The sequence below is a fragment of the Suillus clintonianus genome (assembly GCF_016758775.1).
Source record: "Suillus clintonianus strain FC179 chromosome Unknown DEU56scaffold_20, whole genome shotgun sequence".
NCBI classification, from domain to species: Eukaryota; Fungi; Basidiomycota; class Agaricomycetes; order Boletales; family Suillaceae; genus Suillus; species Suillus clintonianus.
Window position 1 is genome coordinate 236 of NW_024539244.1, and position 18915 is coordinate 19150.

The following is an 18915-nucleotide window of genomic DNA, read 5'->3' on the forward strand; positions in this document are numbered from 1 at the left end:
GGTTTGCAGTTTGAATTTACTTGAAGATAGACTTGGTAGCACTTGGTAATGACAACAAAATTTGGCGCCTGTGTTACAAGGGTATTTCTTAGAGTATAATACTTCACCCGAGAACGACAGATTTTCTCATTAGTGTAATTAGTGTTCCACCCATATCAGACTATCCAATACTATCTCGACAATAGGCATGATGATTCAGCTTTGTAGCTTAAATAAGGCCATATCACGATATCAGGTTTTCAGTGGTGTCATATGTTATTCTGGTCTCTCTTTTCTTCTCAGTCTGTTACATGCGACTGAGGGTGGGTCTAGCAGTTTCTTATTTCACGATAGCTAGATACTAATCTATCTACGATAGGACTGATTGTGTCTAGATTTTATCCACCTAGCACGATGCTGGTGCCCATTGCAGAACAACTTGCAAACCTGAGGTGGGTTTATGGACCCATGTTATCTGACACGTATTGAACGTCTGAACAACTCAATCACGTAGCTTGGTAGATACGGAGTGCACACAAAGAACAACCCTCAACGATAGGGGTTTGGGCGGACAAGCGGGACAAGGATGCCAGCACCCTGCAAAGGGTATTCGAGCACCTCTTGCTCGTTCGTGCTCGAGGGAATGGGTGGGTCATCAGAATGACCATGCTCCACTCTTCCGTCTTCCAGACGAGATCCTTGCGGAAATCTTAATGCACGGCGTTCAGATGGAGATACTAGATGGCAGCGGCGGCGATTTCGAGAAGACAGTGTCGCACGTGTCCATGCGATGGCGAACTGTAGCCATCTCTAATCCATGTCTCTGGACCCACATTTCTGTGTGTCCGGAGGGTACTCAGGCATCCCTTCAAACGCGTATTCTTCGTTCTGCGAACGCACCGGTTGATGTTGACATCTATCCTTGGCCGACACAGCTCACCAGAACTGCACCACACTCGTTACTTGTCCAACTGAACATCATTCTCCGTTGCGCAAGTCGGTGGCGCTCACTCACTGTTCGGTCTGGGCCGATGGAATCGATGTTCTCTTTCATCATGCTCTACTTCACGCGTTACGGGACATCTCTGCCATCTCTCGAATACGCGAGGCTATATGGATCGAAGATGCAAGTTAGGCCTTGGTCACGGGCACTCTTTTTCGACGAGCGTTGCACTCCAAGGCTGTCTACCCTCGAGGTTGCCAACATGAAGATATGTGCTAGCAGTCTTGATTCCCAGAACTCGACAATCACCGCCCTAATCCTCACGAGAAACATTCCATCAGAGATTGAGACGACGCCTTTGAGTGATTTTATTCGTATCCCTTCCTCGTTCCCTTCTCTCACCTCCTTGGTGATCTACGGTCTCGTGGTCGACATTTCTTCGTATCAGTCGTCTACCGACGATCACCAGTACCCCGAACTCCGCACCCTAGGACTCCATCACATCAATAGCATGGATTTCTCCCCGCTGATCACCACACTTGCATTGATGTTTCCTGGCGTTACACACCTTAATTTGACAGGGCCCTGGGCTGCCCTCTCATTACTCGAGGCTGTACAAAAAGTATCTGCAGATAAAATATGGCCGGACCTTCAGAAACTTGTGCTGAACAGCTTTATTGGCCATGAATGGTCACAAATCCATCGTTACCTTGAAGAATATAATGGTGGCGACGGCGAAGATATGACGCAATAAAGATGGTGAGTTCATCCCGCTGACAATATTGCTGGTCGTGGATGACAGGTCACTAACGTGATGCTAGCGCCGCGTTTTCAACATTTGGGCCATATTGACATGCGCCGGACCGCAGGGGACAGACTTTGCACAGTGGGGAACTGAATTTACCATGATAAAACTGTCACATATTGGATTTGTACATACATACATAGCACTAGCGTTCACATCTTCAAGTTAGACACACGTTTTCTCCGCTTTTACACTGGTACTGACTGGCACGGTCGTTGGCGCGCACAAGTTAACAGAGAACGACGTCATGGAAATTTGGAAAATGATCGACCAAGCGACAATTTATTTGCACTTGTTTGACATAGCCTTTAGCTTTCAACAAAGCAAAACAACGCCAGGACGCGATAGGACTTCAGGAAACGCGACACCGCGTTGCCTGCATGTTATCCTGCCGGAAATTTCCAACAAGGGCTCCCATCTACCTTGCATGTCGATCAAGATCGCCCGCTCTGTATCGATTCTTCTCTGCGACCAATGATACTTCCACAAGCAAGCCATTCTACATCACCACACCCATCTTCTATCCGAACGCAGGTATCTACCCCATTTTTTTCATACCTTCTAAACTAACGAGTCCTAGTACCACATATAGGTCACCTCTACTCACTCGTCACTGCTGACATATTCGCTCGCTTTACACGTATCTCTGAGCCGAGCCGCCTAGTGCATTTTTTGGCAGGAACAGACGAACATGGTTTGAAAATACAAAAGGCTGCCAAGGACCGCGGCATAGAGCCCTCTGTACTCTGTGATACTCTAAGCGAACAGTTTCGTGTGTGTCCCAGCGCGTTTCTCCTTAAACCCATTGACATAAAATGCGTTACAGAGGCTGGGTGCTCGTGCTAACATCAGTAACACGGTATTTTTGCGCACGACGGAAGCAAGACATAGAGAGGCTGTCGAAAATGTTTGGGTGTGTACATTTCTCATTAAACATTCAACGTTCTCAACTCATCTCGCGTAGCGCCATCTCGCCGCACAAGATCTCATCTACAAAGGCACATATTCTGGATGGTACTCCATTTCTGATGAATGTTTCTATACCGACAGTCAGATCACTCATCTACCCTCCTCTCCAACCCCCATCTCCATTGAAACTGGCTCTGCAGTTGAGTGGTCCAGCGAGTCGAACTACAAGTTTCGTCTCTCTAGCTTCCGGGAACGCTTGCTAGACTACTACACTGCCAATCCGAACTCAATATACCCGTCTGCTCACCGCGAAAGGCTGATACAGACCCTGAAAGATGAACCTCTCGATGACCTATCAATTTCACGACCACGGGAGAGATTGAGCTGGGGAATTCCCGTTCCGGGTGACACGTCACATACCATGTATGTGTGGTTTGACGCACTGACGGTGTATCTCACTGGAGTTGGATTTCCTGCTGAGCGGCAAGGATCACCGTGGCCACCAAATATTCAAGTCATTGGGAAGGATATCGTTCGGTATGTCTCAATATACAACGGGCCTCATTGATACCTGATGCGGGAAATCAAGTTTTCATGCGTTGTACTTGCCTGCCATGCTCCTCGCGATGGGAAAGCCGCTCTCGCATACCCTACTTGCACATGCCCACTGGACAGCGCAGCAACGCAAGATGTCGAAGTCTATAGGCAACGTCGCGGATCCATTCGACGCCATGGACGCGTGGGGTGTCGATGCCGTACGATTTTACATGGCACGCGTCGGTGGTCGTTTCAGAGATGATGTTGGTACGGCTAATCACTTTATCATTCCCCCTACATTTGTGAAATTATTTTTTAAGATTGGTCTCCTGAGCAACTTGAGAAGCATGCAGATGAAATTCGTAGTTTGCTCGGCAACTTCTTCTTGCGTATCACCTCAAGAACGATCCAGAAACGTGTAGCGTCTGCGCCTCAGCTCACGTTTGCGCAGCTCCTGGATCATTCCCTCGATGGCCCCAACGGTGACGTTCTCTCATCGCTACGTACCCTGAAGGGAAGAGTAGAGCGATGTATGGAGAAATTCGAGGTGGGAGATGCCCTCGATGCTATTATCCTTGTCCTCAGAGAGGTACGCAGTCTTATTCATTTCGTATTTAATCCTTCTGATGTGCTTCAAAGGCGAACGGGGCATTAACACACACCGCGCCCTGGTCGACGCAGAACCCGCCTGAAGCGGCACAAGTGTCCTATCTCCTCTCCCTCGAAGTGCTTCGGGTTACTGGGATATGCTTGCAACCTTTCATTCCCGAGGCTGCGCGCAACCTATTGGATGCATTGGGTGTTCCGAAGGGAGAACGGAGCATGGATTTTGTAGCCGTGGGTAAGGGCAATGTGGGGGAGGTGAAGGGAGTGAAGCTGTTTGAGGGCAAGAGAGAGATAGCCAGCAGGGATCAATAATTGTCTGTTGTGAAATGTCAGAATCACGGAGCAGATGTGCACATACTAAATGGCCCGATTCCCCACACCCGTTGTGGTGCAGCCTGCACATGTCAATTCCCACACCGTCTACAGACTCTCCAGCTTACCTGTTCCCGTGCGGACAGGCTCAGAAGAGCCGCATTGGTGTATCAAAAGAGCATCATCATATTCTAAATCATGACTAGCACTGCACTAATGAAATAGAATAAGGTATAGTACTAAGGATGTGTTTACACGGTGGATGGCGGTGGCGCTGAACAATGAATTAGCATGAGGACGCATGGTAAACACCCAAAAGTACTCACGGCAGCAATAATTCTCCAGGGGATCACAATGCTGGTCTTCGGGACAGAGAATCAAACAAGGCGAATCCCCGGATGTCTGCAATTTCATCAGTTCTGACCGACCGACAACATACACACAGCGTACTTTCAAATCATCTTCACTGGTTATAGAAGGACGAGCATGGTATTCTGGTTGGATCGTGCTGGAATGGATGCCGTTCAGATGCAGAGCCTTGCGTATGTCCGCAGCGATGGGCATGAAGTCGTGGTTCCTCGAGGCCATGACGTGTACAGAGGCGACGATCTTGGATTCTGAGAGTTGCCAGATGTGAAGCTCGTGTACAGATAGGACGCCATCTACTTTTAGGATGGAATCGCGAACGACTTCGAGCGATACGGTCGGTGGAACTCCCTGAAGCAAGATGAATGAGGCACTCCGAACTGGAATAGAATGAATTAGCACATCAGCTCTCAAATATAACCAGGAGTATCATACCTAGAGGTAAGGCAGACGTGAAGATAATGATAGTGATGACGAGGCTGACTGCGGGATCAAGGTAGAACCGACCGCTCCAAGTGGTGAGCCAAATGATGAGACCTGTAACAATCACACCAATGTTGCCGAGCGCATCACCCATGACGTGAAGCATGAGGGCGCGCATATTCATCGACCCATGTGAATGGCCATGTCCATGACTGTGCCCACTCGGAAGTGGGGGCATTGAGAAGGATTCGGGTTTGTTATGCCCGTGATCAAGGCGAGGAGTCTCTGTGATACTTAATTCTACCGAACCGTTGGGGTCCATTCGGAGAGAACGAGATGACGACGAAGCGTTTCGTTGGTGTGAACTAGGGGAAGCTATGGCAATATCCTGCGCGGCTTGTGAAACTGCAGCTCGGGTAGCGGCCGGGTGTCCGTACATCGACGAGTAAGATACTGAGCGAGCACGAACTGTGGTGGATGGGTCCTGGGGTATATTGTCGGCGGCAGTGAGTGTTGCATGTGCTGCATGTACATGGCCGCTCTCCTTGTCGCCATGAGAATGACCATGCGAATGAGAGTGGCCATGTTCTGAAATGTAGACGGTAAATAAGGCAAGGTAAGTGAAAACGTGCAACAGTACCGTGGAACAAGAGCAGTCCGAAAATGTTTGAGGCCAGACCGCATGCTCCCACTATCACCACGAGAAGTGGGTGCGATACATCTTAATGAAAGGGTATTTGTTGAAGGTAAGCCTGAAGTGCCTATCGGACTGACCTTGAATACTGAAGAAGCGTTCCACTGCCTGCAAGCTGACGGAGAAACAAAGTGCAAGTAGGAAAACACCGTTGGTTAAAGCTGCCAGAATCTCGGCCCTTTGCCAGCCATAGGAGTAACGGGAATGATTGGCGGTCTTTCCCGTCAGCTGTAATATTACGGTTACTAAATCGACGAAGAAAATACCAAGTTTGGCTCGAACCTTGATAGCATATAACGCGACAACCAAACTCATCACATCACTGCCGATGCTCATAGTCAAAATCACATGTCGTAGACTCGGAGGTTGACACTCACTTGAGCATATGGAAACTATCGGCGACGAGAGCAAGAGAACCAACAGTATAACCTGTTGAGCCATGAGGTCAATCATTGATCAGAGTGAACGCTAAGATGTGGCTCACCGACGACGAGTTCCAAGAAGAAGAATAGGATATCGATGACAAGTAACAGTGTGATGCGAGCTGAACGAGACAACCCCATTGTGATTTATTACAACTGGGACCCTCCGTAAGACAGGCAACTATGAGAATGAGCGAAGGACTTATGAATGAATGGCGAGCATACACTGCGGCGGAGATCCAAGTTAACCAAGGAGAAATACTTTGCATTGTGGATATAAACACGTTGCAGCCGCTTCGCTTCTGGGCCACCCCCTGACACCAAGATCGTGTCCAGCCGCAAGTGTTCTGTGTGTCCACTGCCTCGGAAGTTCAGAACGGCATGACACGTATCTACGGCGCGGCGTTCAACGTAATTTGGCCATGGAAGTACCCCCGAGAAGGTCCGTCAAACTTTATGTAACTCTCTGAAACTTTACTAAATACTATGATGACGCCGACCGAGCGCTCAGAGCTCAAACTCAAAGCCACGCATTCTCCTTGTGGAGACTTACATTACTTCCACCGTGAAGCGGAAAGTGGTTTGGGCGTGTAACAGGGAGACAGCGGTCAATGACAAGACACTGGTAGGGAGGTCGCATGTTGGCTTATCGGTTTTTGTTGATGTGGCGTGATCATAATGCACGGTGTCTCATGAAGAAGAAAAAGAAGTTCATCAGACTGATTTTTACGAAAGTGCTTTATAGGAACTTACTATGATACTAAAACTGCTTTTCGAATATGCAGAGATCTATAAATATGTGAAAGATAAGGAGCCTCAGACGACACCAAGTACTTGCAAGTTGTGCCAATCCAAGTATATATATGCGTCGGACGTCCAATTGATACGATGAGCGCCCTCACGACGACACAGTAATTAGTTCCCCAAGTGGTGCAAGACGAGTCTGGCATTTGTGGGGAGAGCGCCGCGGCGGAGGGAACGTAGATAGGATGTATCAAGGGCTGTACCCGCGGCAGGCAGTAGTACCCCGGATTGTGGCACTTCATATGGGTAGCAGTGTCTGTGGTTCTCATCATTGAGTCGAAGAACATATAATTGTAGGAATCGATCTCTCACCAATTCAATACATATCCGATCATCGTGGGTGCTCTCGGAGGCTCTCGGGAGTCTCTACCTCGACGTTGGAACAGTTCATCCATGTCAGTGTGCGTTCTTGATCGGATACCGTGCTAAGACGCGCTTCGCCGCGGCTGAGCTGGAAAACGCGTAGCACGTGACTGATCACTGGACCATCTAGATTCTCGCGTGTCACAGGACCGGACAAGGCTGCACTCTCACCTCCTGTCCACTGCCATCATTGACTCCCGCTGACTCTCCCTGACTTGAATCAGTCTCACAGGAAATTCTGTCATAGATGCTTTCTCGCTTTCTTCTCTCTCATTCACCCATCGTCGTAGACACCTAGCGATGCCCCCAGGAACGCCCTACGCCTCTTTTGCGCTCCCTTATCCCATTCGTGTCGACTGTTTTACATGTACAGCTCATCTTCCAGCTCCATACAACACCCCAGCACTGCATCTTCTCACACACTCGCATACCGACCACATTCTAGGTCTCTCGTCAAAATCATTTGCTGCCCGGGTAGTATGTTCGTCTGACACAAAGGAGATACTCCTGAGACATGAGGTCTATCTGGAGCGTGCAAAGAAAGATGGAGGTGAAGTTGCGACGCGGACGTTTGCTCATTTGAAGGTTGAAGGAGGAGCATTAAGGCGGGATTTGTTGGTGAGTGTGAGAGCTCGTTTCACGCGCGTGTCCTGACGTGATACATCAACGGAAAGCATGCAGTTCCGCTGAATACTCCAACTGAGTTTGAGTTATCACCGACTGAGATTGTGACCATTACGCTCATCGATGCGAATCATTGCCCAGGTGCCGTCATGTGCGTTTCTCCTCGTATATTTTATCCCTGCCGTTCATTTCTGCTTAATAGGTTCCTCATCGAGGGTCCCCGTGGCACAATTCTTCATACGGGCGACGTACGCGCTGAACCATGGCTTCTGGCCTCTTTAAGTCGCAATCCGTTTCTTCAACCATACATCCCAGACTCGGAGGAAGATCTCCATGTTCTCGTCGCGCGAGGTGGCCAAACAGCAAACTTAACGAAAACATTAAATGCGATTTATTTGGATACGGCGTGCATGTTGAGGGGAACTGTTGTCCCCACAAAGGTGATTATTCCAAATACTGTCAGAGTGATCAAGGGTTACAAATATGAATAGGAAAACGCGGTCAAAGGCCTGGTCGAGCTCATTGCCCTGTTTGATAAGGACACCTATTTCTTTGTAAACTCGTGGACTTGGGGATACGAAGACGTGCTCAAGGGTATCGCACGAGCGTTCCAGTGCCAGGTAGGCAATTGTCCCCTTTTTCTTACCTTTAACTATACATGACCATGGTCAATTTCTTCGTGCGTTTCGGAAACCATCATTGCTTTCGCGACTTGTATCAAACTGTTCTCGTCTTGCCATGGCGCATATATGCTGTTTTGGTGCTTGTATGCTGCTTATCATTCATAAACTTGACCTTCCAGTGATCCTTTCTGTGCATTGTACGACTTTTTGTTGTATACTTCCTTTTCGCTACGATTGGTGTCTCGTTTCTGCCGTGGCCCGTTTTTCTGACGTATTTGCTTATCCTCAGATTCATGTCGATCGGTACAAATATGCTGTCTACACGCATATCTCGGATCCCTTTCTTCGTACTCTCGTCACACGCGACGCGACGATCACTCGCTTTCATGCCTGCGAACGGTATGAGCGCTGCAGTTTCGTGGATGTACCTAAGTTTGTTATTCCGTCTTTTATCAGCCGACTTCGCTCACCGATGGCATATCCTGCTCTGACCATTTACCAAACGAAACGGTGAATAGATTTGACTTCAAGAATGAATCAGCGCCACGGAGCATCGAGGGAAAAAAAGTCGTATACGTCAATCCCGTGACCATGGGATGTGCACAGTGGGAGGGCTATCGCATGGATGTACAAAGACGTCTTGCGATGGGGAAGGATGTTGATCGCTTGGTCAGTATGTCAACTATATTCTCACCCTTCCTCCATTCCTTTTCATTATCGACGCAAGGCACTGATATCGACTTTCATATAGCTTGTACCTCTCGAACGACATTCTCCACTACCAGAATTGCTCAACCTTGTGTCCCTCTTCCGCCCGCGTCGGGTGGTTCCCAATACCCTCGTGCCTGCTCTCGGCGGTCTCGATTGGACTGCTATGAAAGCCATGTTCAAGGAGTGTATGGCACCGCCCATTCCCGAACGTGGCGACCTCATCCCGAACGAGCTGAGCCCATCAGGAGTTGTCCATCCCAGTGTCCACGATTTCGCCTCCCTTGACCTCACCGATACAGACTCAGCAATGAAAAACCTCGTCGGCGACTCCGCTGAACTTGAAGCACAGAAGTGGGCAGATGACGGGAGTATGCGACGACGACTGGAGATCCTTCGAGGGTGGTTAGGACCAAAGGAGAAGGGAATTGTTGATCGAGTGCTCGGGCGTCTACCGAGTTCGTATAGAAGCCCATCTCCGTTATTGTCCCGGACCGGTGCTGCGCCAGAAACCCCCAAAAAGCAGAGCAGAACTTCCATGCAGGTCAAGCGCTACGTGGAAGACTCGGACGACTCGAGCGACGACGACGGCTCTGATGCACATGCCAGAACTGCGCGCCTGCTCTTTGCTGGGGATTACAGCATGGAAGAGTCGGTCAAAAGCTGGTTATCGTCGGATCCGTCACAGATATCGGGAGGCATTACCGGTCCCGAAAACTTGGGTCCTGCGCAAGAACAGGCTATCTCAGCTGCAACAGCGGTGGCTGATGTTCAGCTTCCGGTGTCTGGACAGACTAACAACGTCCCAGCTATCACACTTTCCGCTCATCAGAGCCTCCCCACGCCGGTATCGTCATCCGCTCCGCAGCTGCGAGATCTCAAGGGGAAAGGCAAGGAAACAGGAAATCAAACAAATGCTGAAATCACAGATTTATTGCTCCCACCTTCCTCCCCACCTGCACTCGGGAGCTCCTCGCCGGCCCCTTTTCTACGCATATCAGACTACTTTAGCCAAATTCCCCAGCGCACGCCGACAGCTCCCTCCATTCTCGAGGAACTTGGTGAGGGCGAACCCCTGATCCGCGCGCAATCTGTGATGTCCATGAGTGCATGTACGTCGCCATTTGCATCGTTTGAGGACGTAGTCATGGCCGAGGCGGAACTGTTATCGCTACCTGAGCTGCTCGACGATAACTCCTTGAAGCCCTCCGAGGCGAAGAGTGGATTGATTCCAATGTGCGAAGGCGCGAGTACAGTGCTAAATAGTCAGCAGAGCACTGAAACATTCTCGAAAGAAGTCTTTTCCCAGCCATTATCAGATACTCCACCGTCGCAGCGCTCTCAACCATTTAAGAGCCTTTCTAATCAGTCGCTTTCTCGTCAACCATCTCTCCCTCCTTCTCAGATTCAGAGCCAGCATAGCGATAGTCATAGGAGAAAACGTCACAGACTCGAAGAATATACTGCCACCAGTGTTTCTGAGATGGAAAATGCCATAACTCAAACTTCTTCTCTTGTTTCCGCCTTCGGACGTAGAAAGACTGAAGAATACATCGATGGCCCCCGTAATGCGGGACATCCGCACTACAGGTCGTTTAGGGTTCCATCACCAGATGTATTCCTTGATACGGCAGGTGAGTTACCGCCTCACAAGCGCGAGCAGCGTCCCTCTGTTATCCTGCCTTCCAACCTTGCAGCCAATCGATCGGTTCCCTCACTTCTATACCCTCCTCAACTACCGGAAATTAGTCCTTACCGATGTTATGAGCCCCGTGCGACGTCCTCCACCTCCGTCCCCGTTACTTTGAATTCGCCTCGGCTTCTGGCGTCCGCTCCGACGATACCTCTTGTGTCAGATAGCACTTCAACTATGAACTTCGCCTCGTCCTCCAAGACCCCACTACCTTCCTTCGTCATCTCGGAAACATCTCGCTCGGCAGAACGACAAAAACGACGAGAAATGGCTGAGAAACTGTGTCGAGCACGCCCGGACTTGGTTGATCCCTCATATGCAGCCAAGCGTGCGAGGAGATTGTCTCGGCTTGAAGGTGAACAGTCGATATCCGTCATGCAAGACATGAGCTCAAGTGCAATTGGATCGTCTTCGTCACATGATATCTCTGCGAAGACCAATGATCCATCATCAACTATGCTCCGCCGGGAATTCCGCCCTGCATCTCGTTTGTCTTGCTTGCCGCCATCGAAACAAGTCACAGGAACAACAGTTCCCGATCGTCCTGCTGCGAAGCGCCAGCGTGAGCTGTTGGATGAGGATACAGAGGATGTGCGTCAGACGATGGATTGGGAACGAAGTCGAAGGCTTGCGCGGGATGTTACGAGTGCGCTTGCTGTAGGGCGGGAGGCGAGGGATGTGCTTCCGCGGTTGAGGTGTGTATCTGCTCGGCGAGGACATCTTGCGAGCTAGTGGGTGCGGTGGGTGTATAATTTCAGATCTGTCGGCTGCGCTACACAAATTCTACTGCAATTGCAACTAGTACTTACTGTTACATGCATCATTAAGTTTTTTCTTTACAATATCATGATTATATTCGAATCTATCATCCCCCCGATGCGTACGCCGCCAGCTGCCAACAAGAATCCGGTACTTCACCTCCTTGTTGGTGTTTTTTGTTTTGCCTGATTTGGAATTACCGTATGCTGTCCAACAATTCCGCTCCAGACGTGCCTGAATATTTCAAAGCTGATATGCCGGCCGACTCAGAGTTGATCAGTATCATTCAGAACAGTTGGCCTTACTCCGTCCCTATCGAGATTGAACACACGCTCATCTGGTCGCGAGTGCCTATTTTCCATCCGGATCTCATCCCATCGGAAATCGATGCACGGATTCAACAAGATGGGCTGTGTGGGTTTACGGGCAACGACGAGCCTCCACCCTCGCCGTCAACCCTGCCAGAATGTCTGCCTGCGCTGGCAGAGTGGGGAATCACCATGGAGAATTTAGTTCGCAGCCCCAAAAGCAGTCCAGAAATCGACGAGATGGTGAGTAATGCTGGAAGGGAAATAGACGGTTTCGTGAAACGGAGATGGGTAGAGAGCGAGTGGGAAACTGCATGGTTTGTCAATCCCCCAGTGAGTGGACGAGCCTGTGGTTGTGTTGTATCAGACACTGAGCATTTTCCAGAGGCTACAAAGTGTTCGTGGACTAGCGCACATACACGTATTCGCGAAGAAGAAACACTTATAGATCAGACCAATATTAGACATAGAATACTCATCAGCTTTATGGTTGGATGTCTTTGCGAATGAGTTTCAATTCATCCACCGCTATCTTCACGATATCGCGCCATTCTGTCATGGCACCAAGTCCTTTGAGAAAAGGTCATATTTTCTGGAACAGCAGGAATGGAAGTCAGAGTCACACACCAACGTCCCCGCATGCAAGATTCTTTCCAATTGGTCCAACGACTTGGTAACGCACAACATCCCGGATGACGCGCAAATGTTCCGCAGTGAGCGGATGCTCATACATGAGCGTATTCATCGCCGGGAATACGTAAGTCGGTGTCGTAGGCGCCAGCGCACGAAGCAGAGAGGTCTAAGCAAGAGGTTTTACATTGAATGTGATATGAATGCGCTGGGAAACATACAGCGAGATTGTCGCAGAGCCCGTGTGCAATCTTTGATAGCGTATTTGCCGAGCAGGGAGCAACAAGGACGATGTCAGCCCACCTCCTCAACTCGATATGCAGGATTGGGTCTCCAATCTTGTATGACCCCTGTCACGGACATTAAGACGACCAAGCTCTTCTTGAAAAGCGCGTATATTCACCGACCACTCGTCCTCATCTGTCCACACGCGTGCGCCTGCCTTGACGACGTCTGCAGGGTCATAAAACGCGAGCGATTCCTTGGTCGCAACCACCTCTACTCTGACATTCTGAAACTATGTTTGCACGCCGTGGGCATAAGCAGTGGCAGGATTCCAGGACGGGGAACAGACTTGGAGAAGCTCTGCGACGATGAGAGGAGCTTTTATAGATGCTACACTTCCAGTCGTTATAAGCAATACATGGTTGTGATCTGGGAGGCGCTCCGTTTCGGCAATAAATTGGCGAGTCACCATGGAACGTCTGAAAGTGAGGTTATCATTACAGATAATTTGTCAAGCTAACTTATTATCTATTTTATTTTATTTTATTAGATCTTTCGTTTCTCCAAGGTTCAAAATCTCCCCTATCCAAACCATATACAAGGAAGACAGTCGTTCCTTCTTGTGTGCAACATACGAAAGGTGTCATGATCGAGATGAGCGATAAATTTTCACTCGTCGAAACCAGTCAGGATCCCATAATTTCACCTTCACCTCATCTACCAGCCGAGATCCTGTCTCTGATCCTGTCTAGAAGCTTCAGGACTACCCACTCGTTCAGGGATGTGATCGATGTCCTGCTCAGCTGTTGTCTTGTATCAAAAGCCTGGTGCGGGCCTGCAAGGGAAATGCTGTATAGATCTATTCCACTGTCTCAGCTCGAATCCCTTTGCCTGCTTCTGCGCACCGTGCGCAGCGAGAGCTTCGGTGGCCTTTGCCCTGCTCTTGCCCTCCATTTCAGGCCTTTGTTTCCGGAATTCCCTCTCAAAAAGGAGATTAGGAAATTCGCGACACTCGCTGGAGAGATTGTCGTCTGCTGCCCAAAACTTCTTTACCTCACAGGAGATTGTGGTCTCCTGCACTTCACCAGCACCATGTCCCACCCTAGGTACCCATTTTTGACGGGACTCAAAGTATATGGGCAGGACCTCGAACTCCTTGCCCCTCTCCTACCTCATCTATGCAATCTCAAGACCTTCGAGATGCTCGAGAGCTACGGTGATAGCGATATGCTGGACGATTGCTTTGAGCCGCCTAGCTTCAAGCTTTCGAAATTATCGATATCTCAGACAGAATTATCTCCTGGCCTGTGCAAATGGCTATTCGCATCTTCTTCCGAAAGTGTTGAGTCCTTGAAGGTGCAGGAAGTAGGCTCGAACCTGCAACCCTTGATCGAAGTCATGGGAGGTTCTGTGAGGGAGCTTCACATCAAGGGTATGGTTGATCACGAAACGGACAGCGACTCAGAAGCTATCAAAGTCATATCTGGGTTGGCAGGACTGCGAAGGCTTCGCATTGACGGATGGGATTTCAAAACAGAACATTTGCTCAATTTACAATCATCATTGGAGACATTCGCGTTCTCACCCTATGGCGCGCGTGTACGTGATGTCCAGACCCTGTTGCGGTCGGGTTGGCAGCCCTCCCTACAGTCACTGGACTTGCATGTAGAGCCGTTCTCCAGCGTGAAGTCCTGGGAGCTCGGGAGTGGCTCGCGGGGGTGGCAAGATGAGCTGACGCAGACTTGTGCTGCTCGCGGTATCCAGTTGAACGAGATTTGATGTTTGATATTCCCCTTCCTCCTTGTCTGTCTTAGTACGATTTGGATACGTCGTTTCTTTACTGAATGTAACACCACAGTCGCATGCATGAACAGATTACCATACGATTTGCAGATATATGATCCTGAACAGCCATCATGCCTCATGGACAATCCTAACTTCTCATGCTTGCCCCGCATTGTGAAAGTGTATCTATATGCATGCATCCTCTGTTTCGAATCTTGCATGCAAAGTCACTTCTTGGTGAAGCGCGGGATGTCTATGGCTACTCACAAGTAAACACACGTAGATCTAACCTTCTATCCTATCAGGAATCAGAGGGAACCAATAATTCAAGTCATTGCTTTCGTTCTACCACTTCCCGCGGGTGACTCAATTCATTTATTCAGCATTAATTACATTACCAGCCTGCCCTTCATGGCATACAGTCTGACATGACAGAACTATTACGATACCAAGCATGCGCACCACATCTGAGTACCATCTAAGAGTCCCGGCGGCGAATAAGTGAGGAAAATATAGCAACATTCAAACCTGCTAGTGCAGCGTAGTCAATCACTCATACCGACGAACTTTCAAAGGTACTCCAACGCCATCCTCTCCGACAACCCGCGGACGAGGTAAAATCCCCCTCCCAACCTCGACCTGAGTATCTGGTCCATCCCGCATCTCAAACACAAAGTTCTTCACCAGAATCAACAAAACCGTCTATGTCGCAGTGAGTAACGTTCACACTAGCTGATTTGTGGCAATCACCTTGAATTCCGCAACTGCAAAATCTTTTCCAAGACACGTCCTTGGGCCATCGATAAATGTCAGCAGATGCCTGTGGCCTTGGACGTCCTTGGCCTTCCCGCTGATGCCCTCTTCAGCCAGCCAACGTTCAGGCTTGAATTCCTTTGCGTCAGGTCCCCAGATGGCCAAAGAGCGATTGATCGCCGCGGTTGATATCGTTATCAATGTCCCCTTCGCTACAGATATATTGTCCGTCATTTCCCCGGACGCGGTGCGCACAGGTTCGCTCAATGGAATAACATCGTCTGCAGCTGCCTGTAGATCTATTGTCAGGGTGTCTATTCGCATGAAGACAGGCGCACTCACAACACGAATAAACTCGGGTACAGCAGGATGGAGTCGTAGAACTTCATGAACGACCCCATCCAAGTATGGGAGATTGGCTTTTAATTGGTCATATGTTGGATCAGCACCAAACGCAAACAGTTCCTCTCTGAGTTTCGTTTGGATGTCGGGGCGTTGTGATAGGTGGATCAGCGACCACTGATCATCACATAAGTAGCGAGCACAGACTTTATGAGACAGTGGACTTACCGTAAGACTAACTGCCAAGGAAGAATCAGCCGATGTGATAACACCGTAAAGGAAATCAACTCACCGGATGTCGTCTCATAACCCGCGATAAGCAAGACCTTCATCTGCAGGACGTTAGCTGGCAAATCATGGCTGTGATACTCTCTTCGGACCTGAGCCACTACTTCCTCTTTGGACATATGAAACTCGGCATCCTGGCTTTCAGATTTGACTGATCGTTCCGTCAATAAGGGGAATACGACGAATCATGAAAAGCGCGTACGCAACAATCCAATAATGGACTTCTCCTCGTCTCTCTCACTCATATTTGCATCCTTTTCCCGGCGACTGCGAATCAACAACTCGTTCGATATTTCTCCCATGGTTGCACCAAGTTTCTTGAACAAGGTCATCCGCTTAGTGGGGATCTTGTAAATTAAAGGAACCGCTGACGCGAGCAGGATAAAAGCTTGTTTCACTGCTGAGGGCTGTGAGTTGTTTCCGAAATTCTCAAACGCCTCGGCCACGCTGACGTGCTTTCCATCGAGCGAGCCAAAATCATGGGAGAAACCAGCGATGCCAATCGTATCCAAACTGATATTGCATCATTTTCAGGATTTCAATGGCAAAAGAAAATCATCACGTACGATATATGATTCATCCTTGGAATTGTTTCGATTAGGAATTCTACTTTGTCAAGCCAGAAAAGCTACGCACCAGTTTTGAACTTCAATCACAGCATTCCCATCTTTGCTCGATTCTATAATGGTATCCCATTTACCTTTGGCCTGTAAAGTATCAAGCTCAGTGATGTATGTCTCACACTGCGAATCCGTACCTTGTATGCTGAGTCATAAAACACTGATGTGAGTTTCCGAATGGCTGCACTGCTGAAAGCTGGCGTAAGGGCCTTCCGCTGCCTGATTCGCAGGTAGTCGATTAATCTCTGGCGCGAGGACAAGAACTGAACAGCACCTTTTGTGGGTTTCACCCTCAGACCATAGTAGCCCTTTGCCGATCTGACAAGATGTGTCGGATAGATGAAGTAAGAAGAAGACTTTAACACACTGATGCTTCTGTAAGTGCCAACACACGGGGCGTTTTCACATAGGTCCATGTCTCTCGGGCAAAAAAATGTGCTATAGCTCTTGGGTCGCACAGTATGATTCTAGTTTGTCCGAGGACGCTCGGAATCATATACGCTACCCCATATTCCTCTGCCCAATGTTCATACATCGTACCGCTATCATGAGATGAGCCGAGGTCGCGTGAAACGCCGTATAAAAAGCTGGTACGAGGTGGACCCCGGAGTTGAGTCGTCTTCAATCGCCAGCGAAGCACCCTTAGGACTTTGACAAAAGCCCATAGTGCAGCAAGTGACCCAGCGACATTGAGTGCGCCAAACGACCGTGCGGTCGTCCAGAGACTTAGTGGAGAGGGTATAGATGGTATAGCGATGGTAAACGCGTTCATTGTTGTGTTGGATTCGACATATGGGATCTACTAGGACATTTATAGTCATGTCTGCGGCAGCGGCAAGACTATGAAGTTCACCAGCTTCTGTAGGAACAAAACTGTCAACTGCGGGAGTGTTTACTCGGCACCGGTGTTTATCGTCAGCAGTGGTTTTCCATAGAAGCTGAAACACGTGTCGGTCCTTTGAACTGGAAATTGTTGGGAACGTTTTGAACCTTCACGGAGAAGAGTTACGTTCAGTCCAAGCCGTGATAATTCGATAGCTAGGCAGGGCCGAGGCCACTTCAGTGGGGGAGAAAATGGTACGATGCGGATGATACGGAGCGCCCGTCTGGTTGCATACGCCACTCTTATTCTGCAAAGGTCAGTGAATAAATCAATTTAACTGCGACATTTTTGGAGTAAGACTCGGATGTTTACCAGGATGGATGTCACCCTGGAATGCAGAAGAGCATGTCTGGGCGGCTAACGGCGGTCCTACTAGCTAGTAGCGCGGGCAAAAACCAATCTGGGAGCAGCTCTATCAGGCGCCGTGCCGATGCTGACGACTTGGGTGACTGCTCTCAGGAGAGTTTTATGGCAAGCGCAACGCACCCGTGAGAATACAAGTGGCTTAGTCAGCGGGAAAATATTTGGGTACTGGCCGCTTGTGTCAATTTTTTCCATATGATGCACGGAAGTGTAAGACAGGTTTAGGTGGTGTGCGCTGCTATCAGGATACAAATTCAGGGTAAGTCATTGACGACTATTCTGAAGCACCATCCCATTGGATGCTTTGGCGAGGATAGCCGGCAGATCCTTCACTTTACTCGCAACCGACCCGCACCATCAACAATTCGTGCCATTCTCTGCCTTGGAGTCTAGGCCCTGGGGCAGAAGTGATCTTCCGGTGATGGAGGACCTTCTAGCCTCTGTAAGGACTCAAAAACGGAAGCGAAACGAAGTCGAAGCTGAGAAGCACTGATAATCTATTTGACTGTTTTTAAAACTTAATACACTCTTCTTGGGCGGGGTGCGACCCTCGGTGTTCTGATCATGTAAGCGTTATAAGGCATCACCTGACCATACATGTTTCGTGCTGTTTTGTTGATGTCAAGTTATTGCTGATTTCATGGTCCTACTCACAGGGACCAGTTTTCCACCACTACTTGATCTCCTGCCGGGTTCGAACAGACAACTCGCTGGCTCCCCCCTGTGCTTAAATCACGCCTCCTCCACATCCGTAGCGCCCAAAATCACGGGCCCAGCAGCGAATTTAGCCCAGAGTGACCACCCCGTTGGCACTGTGGCCTTCTTTCAGTCGCCACTACGCCATATCGATGTTCATTCAACGACAAAAACGGCCCGTAAGGAAGACCGTCGGATGCTGGTTACGAAAACATACATGGCGAATACAAGGCGCCAGCTTCCGTGGCTGACGTGGGAAGTGACACGCTTTTGGCTGCTTCCTATAAACATGCAGACTCTGGAAGGAACAATGAGGAACAAGGGGAACAACGTGCCAGTAGCCGCATATGTGACCATAGCACTCTGATATCTGATATCGGACCCACATCACCAAAGGTAATTACAGCATTGATCCTATTCAATGACTTGACATTGAGACATACAGTACTGCA

General features: G+C 49.2%; 8 protein-coding genes across 8 annotated transcripts; 5 read left to right on the plus strand and 3 right to left on the minus strand.

Annotated features, from left to right (window-relative positions):
* Positions 1–216: 216 nt before the first annotated feature.
* On the plus strand, positions 217–1961 carry DEU56DRAFT_900094 (uncharacterized protein). Its single transcript, XM_041356502.1, has 4 exons — positions 217–302; positions 359–431; positions 494–1681; positions 1744–1961. Exons 2-3 carry the CDS (start codon positions 394–396, stop codon positions 1674–1676), a joined length of 1221 nt encoding a protein of 406 aa, XP_041210589.1. The 5' UTR covers positions 217–302; positions 359–393; the 3' UTR covers positions 1677–1681; positions 1744–1961.
* Positions 1962–2086: 125 nt separating this feature from the next.
* On the plus strand, positions 2087–4194 carry DEU56DRAFT_790695 (tRNA synthetases class I (M)-domain-containing protein). The gene is made up of 7 exons (XM_041352617.1): positions 2087–2261; positions 2308–2501; positions 2554–2640; positions 2692–3173; positions 3226–3440; positions 3494–3762; positions 3813–4194. Exons 1-7 carry the CDS (start codon positions 2108–2110, stop codon positions 4089–4091), a joined length of 1680 nt encoding a protein of 559 aa, XP_041210590.1. The 5' UTR covers positions 2087–2107; the 3' UTR covers positions 4092–4194.
* Positions 4195–4253: 59 nt separating this feature from the next.
* DEU56DRAFT_235530 (cation efflux protein) lies at positions 4254–6414 on the minus strand. Its single transcript, XM_041345218.1, has 9 exons — positions 6059–6414; positions 5952–6003; positions 5857–5896; positions 5655–5802; positions 5521–5601; positions 4893–5468; positions 4542–4837; positions 4418–4493; positions 4254–4365 (listed from the first exon to the last, which is right to left on the minus strand). Exons 1-9 carry the CDS (start codon positions 6135–6137, stop codon positions 4343–4345), a joined length of 1371 nt encoding a protein of 456 aa, XP_041210591.1. The 5' UTR covers positions 6138–6414; the 3' UTR covers positions 4254–4342.
* Positions 6415–7463: 1049 nt separating this feature from the next.
* DEU56DRAFT_714200 (beta-lactamase-like protein) lies at positions 7464–9566 on the plus strand (the record flags this gene model as incomplete). Its single annotated transcript, XM_041347557.1, has 7 exons — positions 7464–7808; positions 7838–7938; positions 7990–8227; positions 8279–8407; positions 8700–8842; positions 8929–9079; positions 9162–9566. Coding segments are annotated over 7 exons (1512 nt in total), but the record flags the coding sequence as incomplete, so codon positions are not given.
* Positions 9567–11776: 2210 nt separating this feature from the next.
* DEU56DRAFT_721693 (uncharacterized protein) lies at positions 11777–12226 on the plus strand (the record flags this gene model as incomplete). The annotated part of the gene is made up of 1 exon (XM_041347702.1): positions 11777–12226. A coding segment is annotated over one exon (450 nt), but the record flags the coding sequence as incomplete, so codon positions are not given.
* On the minus strand, positions 12123–13207 carry DEU56DRAFT_790702 (flavoprotein; the record flags this gene model as incomplete). Its single annotated transcript, XM_041352618.1, has 5 exons — positions 12123–12448; positions 12506–12677; positions 12730–12858; positions 12912–13025; positions 13083–13207. Coding segments are annotated over 5 exons (626 nt in total), but the record flags the coding sequence as incomplete, so codon positions are not given.
* A 90-nt stretch (positions 13208–13297) lies between these two features.
* DEU56DRAFT_790705 (uncharacterized protein) lies at positions 13298–14619 on the plus strand. The gene has a single exon (XM_041352619.1). The coding sequence runs from the start codon at positions 13379–13381 to the stop codon at positions 14510–14512; it is 1134 nt and encodes a 377-aa protein (XP_041210595.1). The 5' UTR covers positions 13298–13378; the 3' UTR covers positions 14513–14619.
* A 279-nt stretch (positions 14620–14898) lies between these two features.
* Positions 14899–17510, minus strand: DEU56DRAFT_235623 (cytochrome P450). The gene is made up of 12 exons (XM_041345220.1): positions 16889–17510; positions 16796–16839; positions 16659–16740; positions 16538–16608; positions 16468–16482; positions 16104–16414; positions 15994–16052; positions 15906–15945; positions 15842–15852; positions 15614–15790; positions 15269–15562; positions 14899–15220 (listed from the first exon to the last, which is right to left on the minus strand). The coding sequence occupies exons 1-12, from the start codon at positions 17291–17293 to the stop codon at positions 15068–15070; spliced, it is 1662 nt and encodes a 553-aa protein (XP_041210596.1). The 5' UTR covers positions 17294–17510; the 3' UTR covers positions 14899–15067.
* Positions 17511–18915: the final 1405 nt, after the last annotated feature.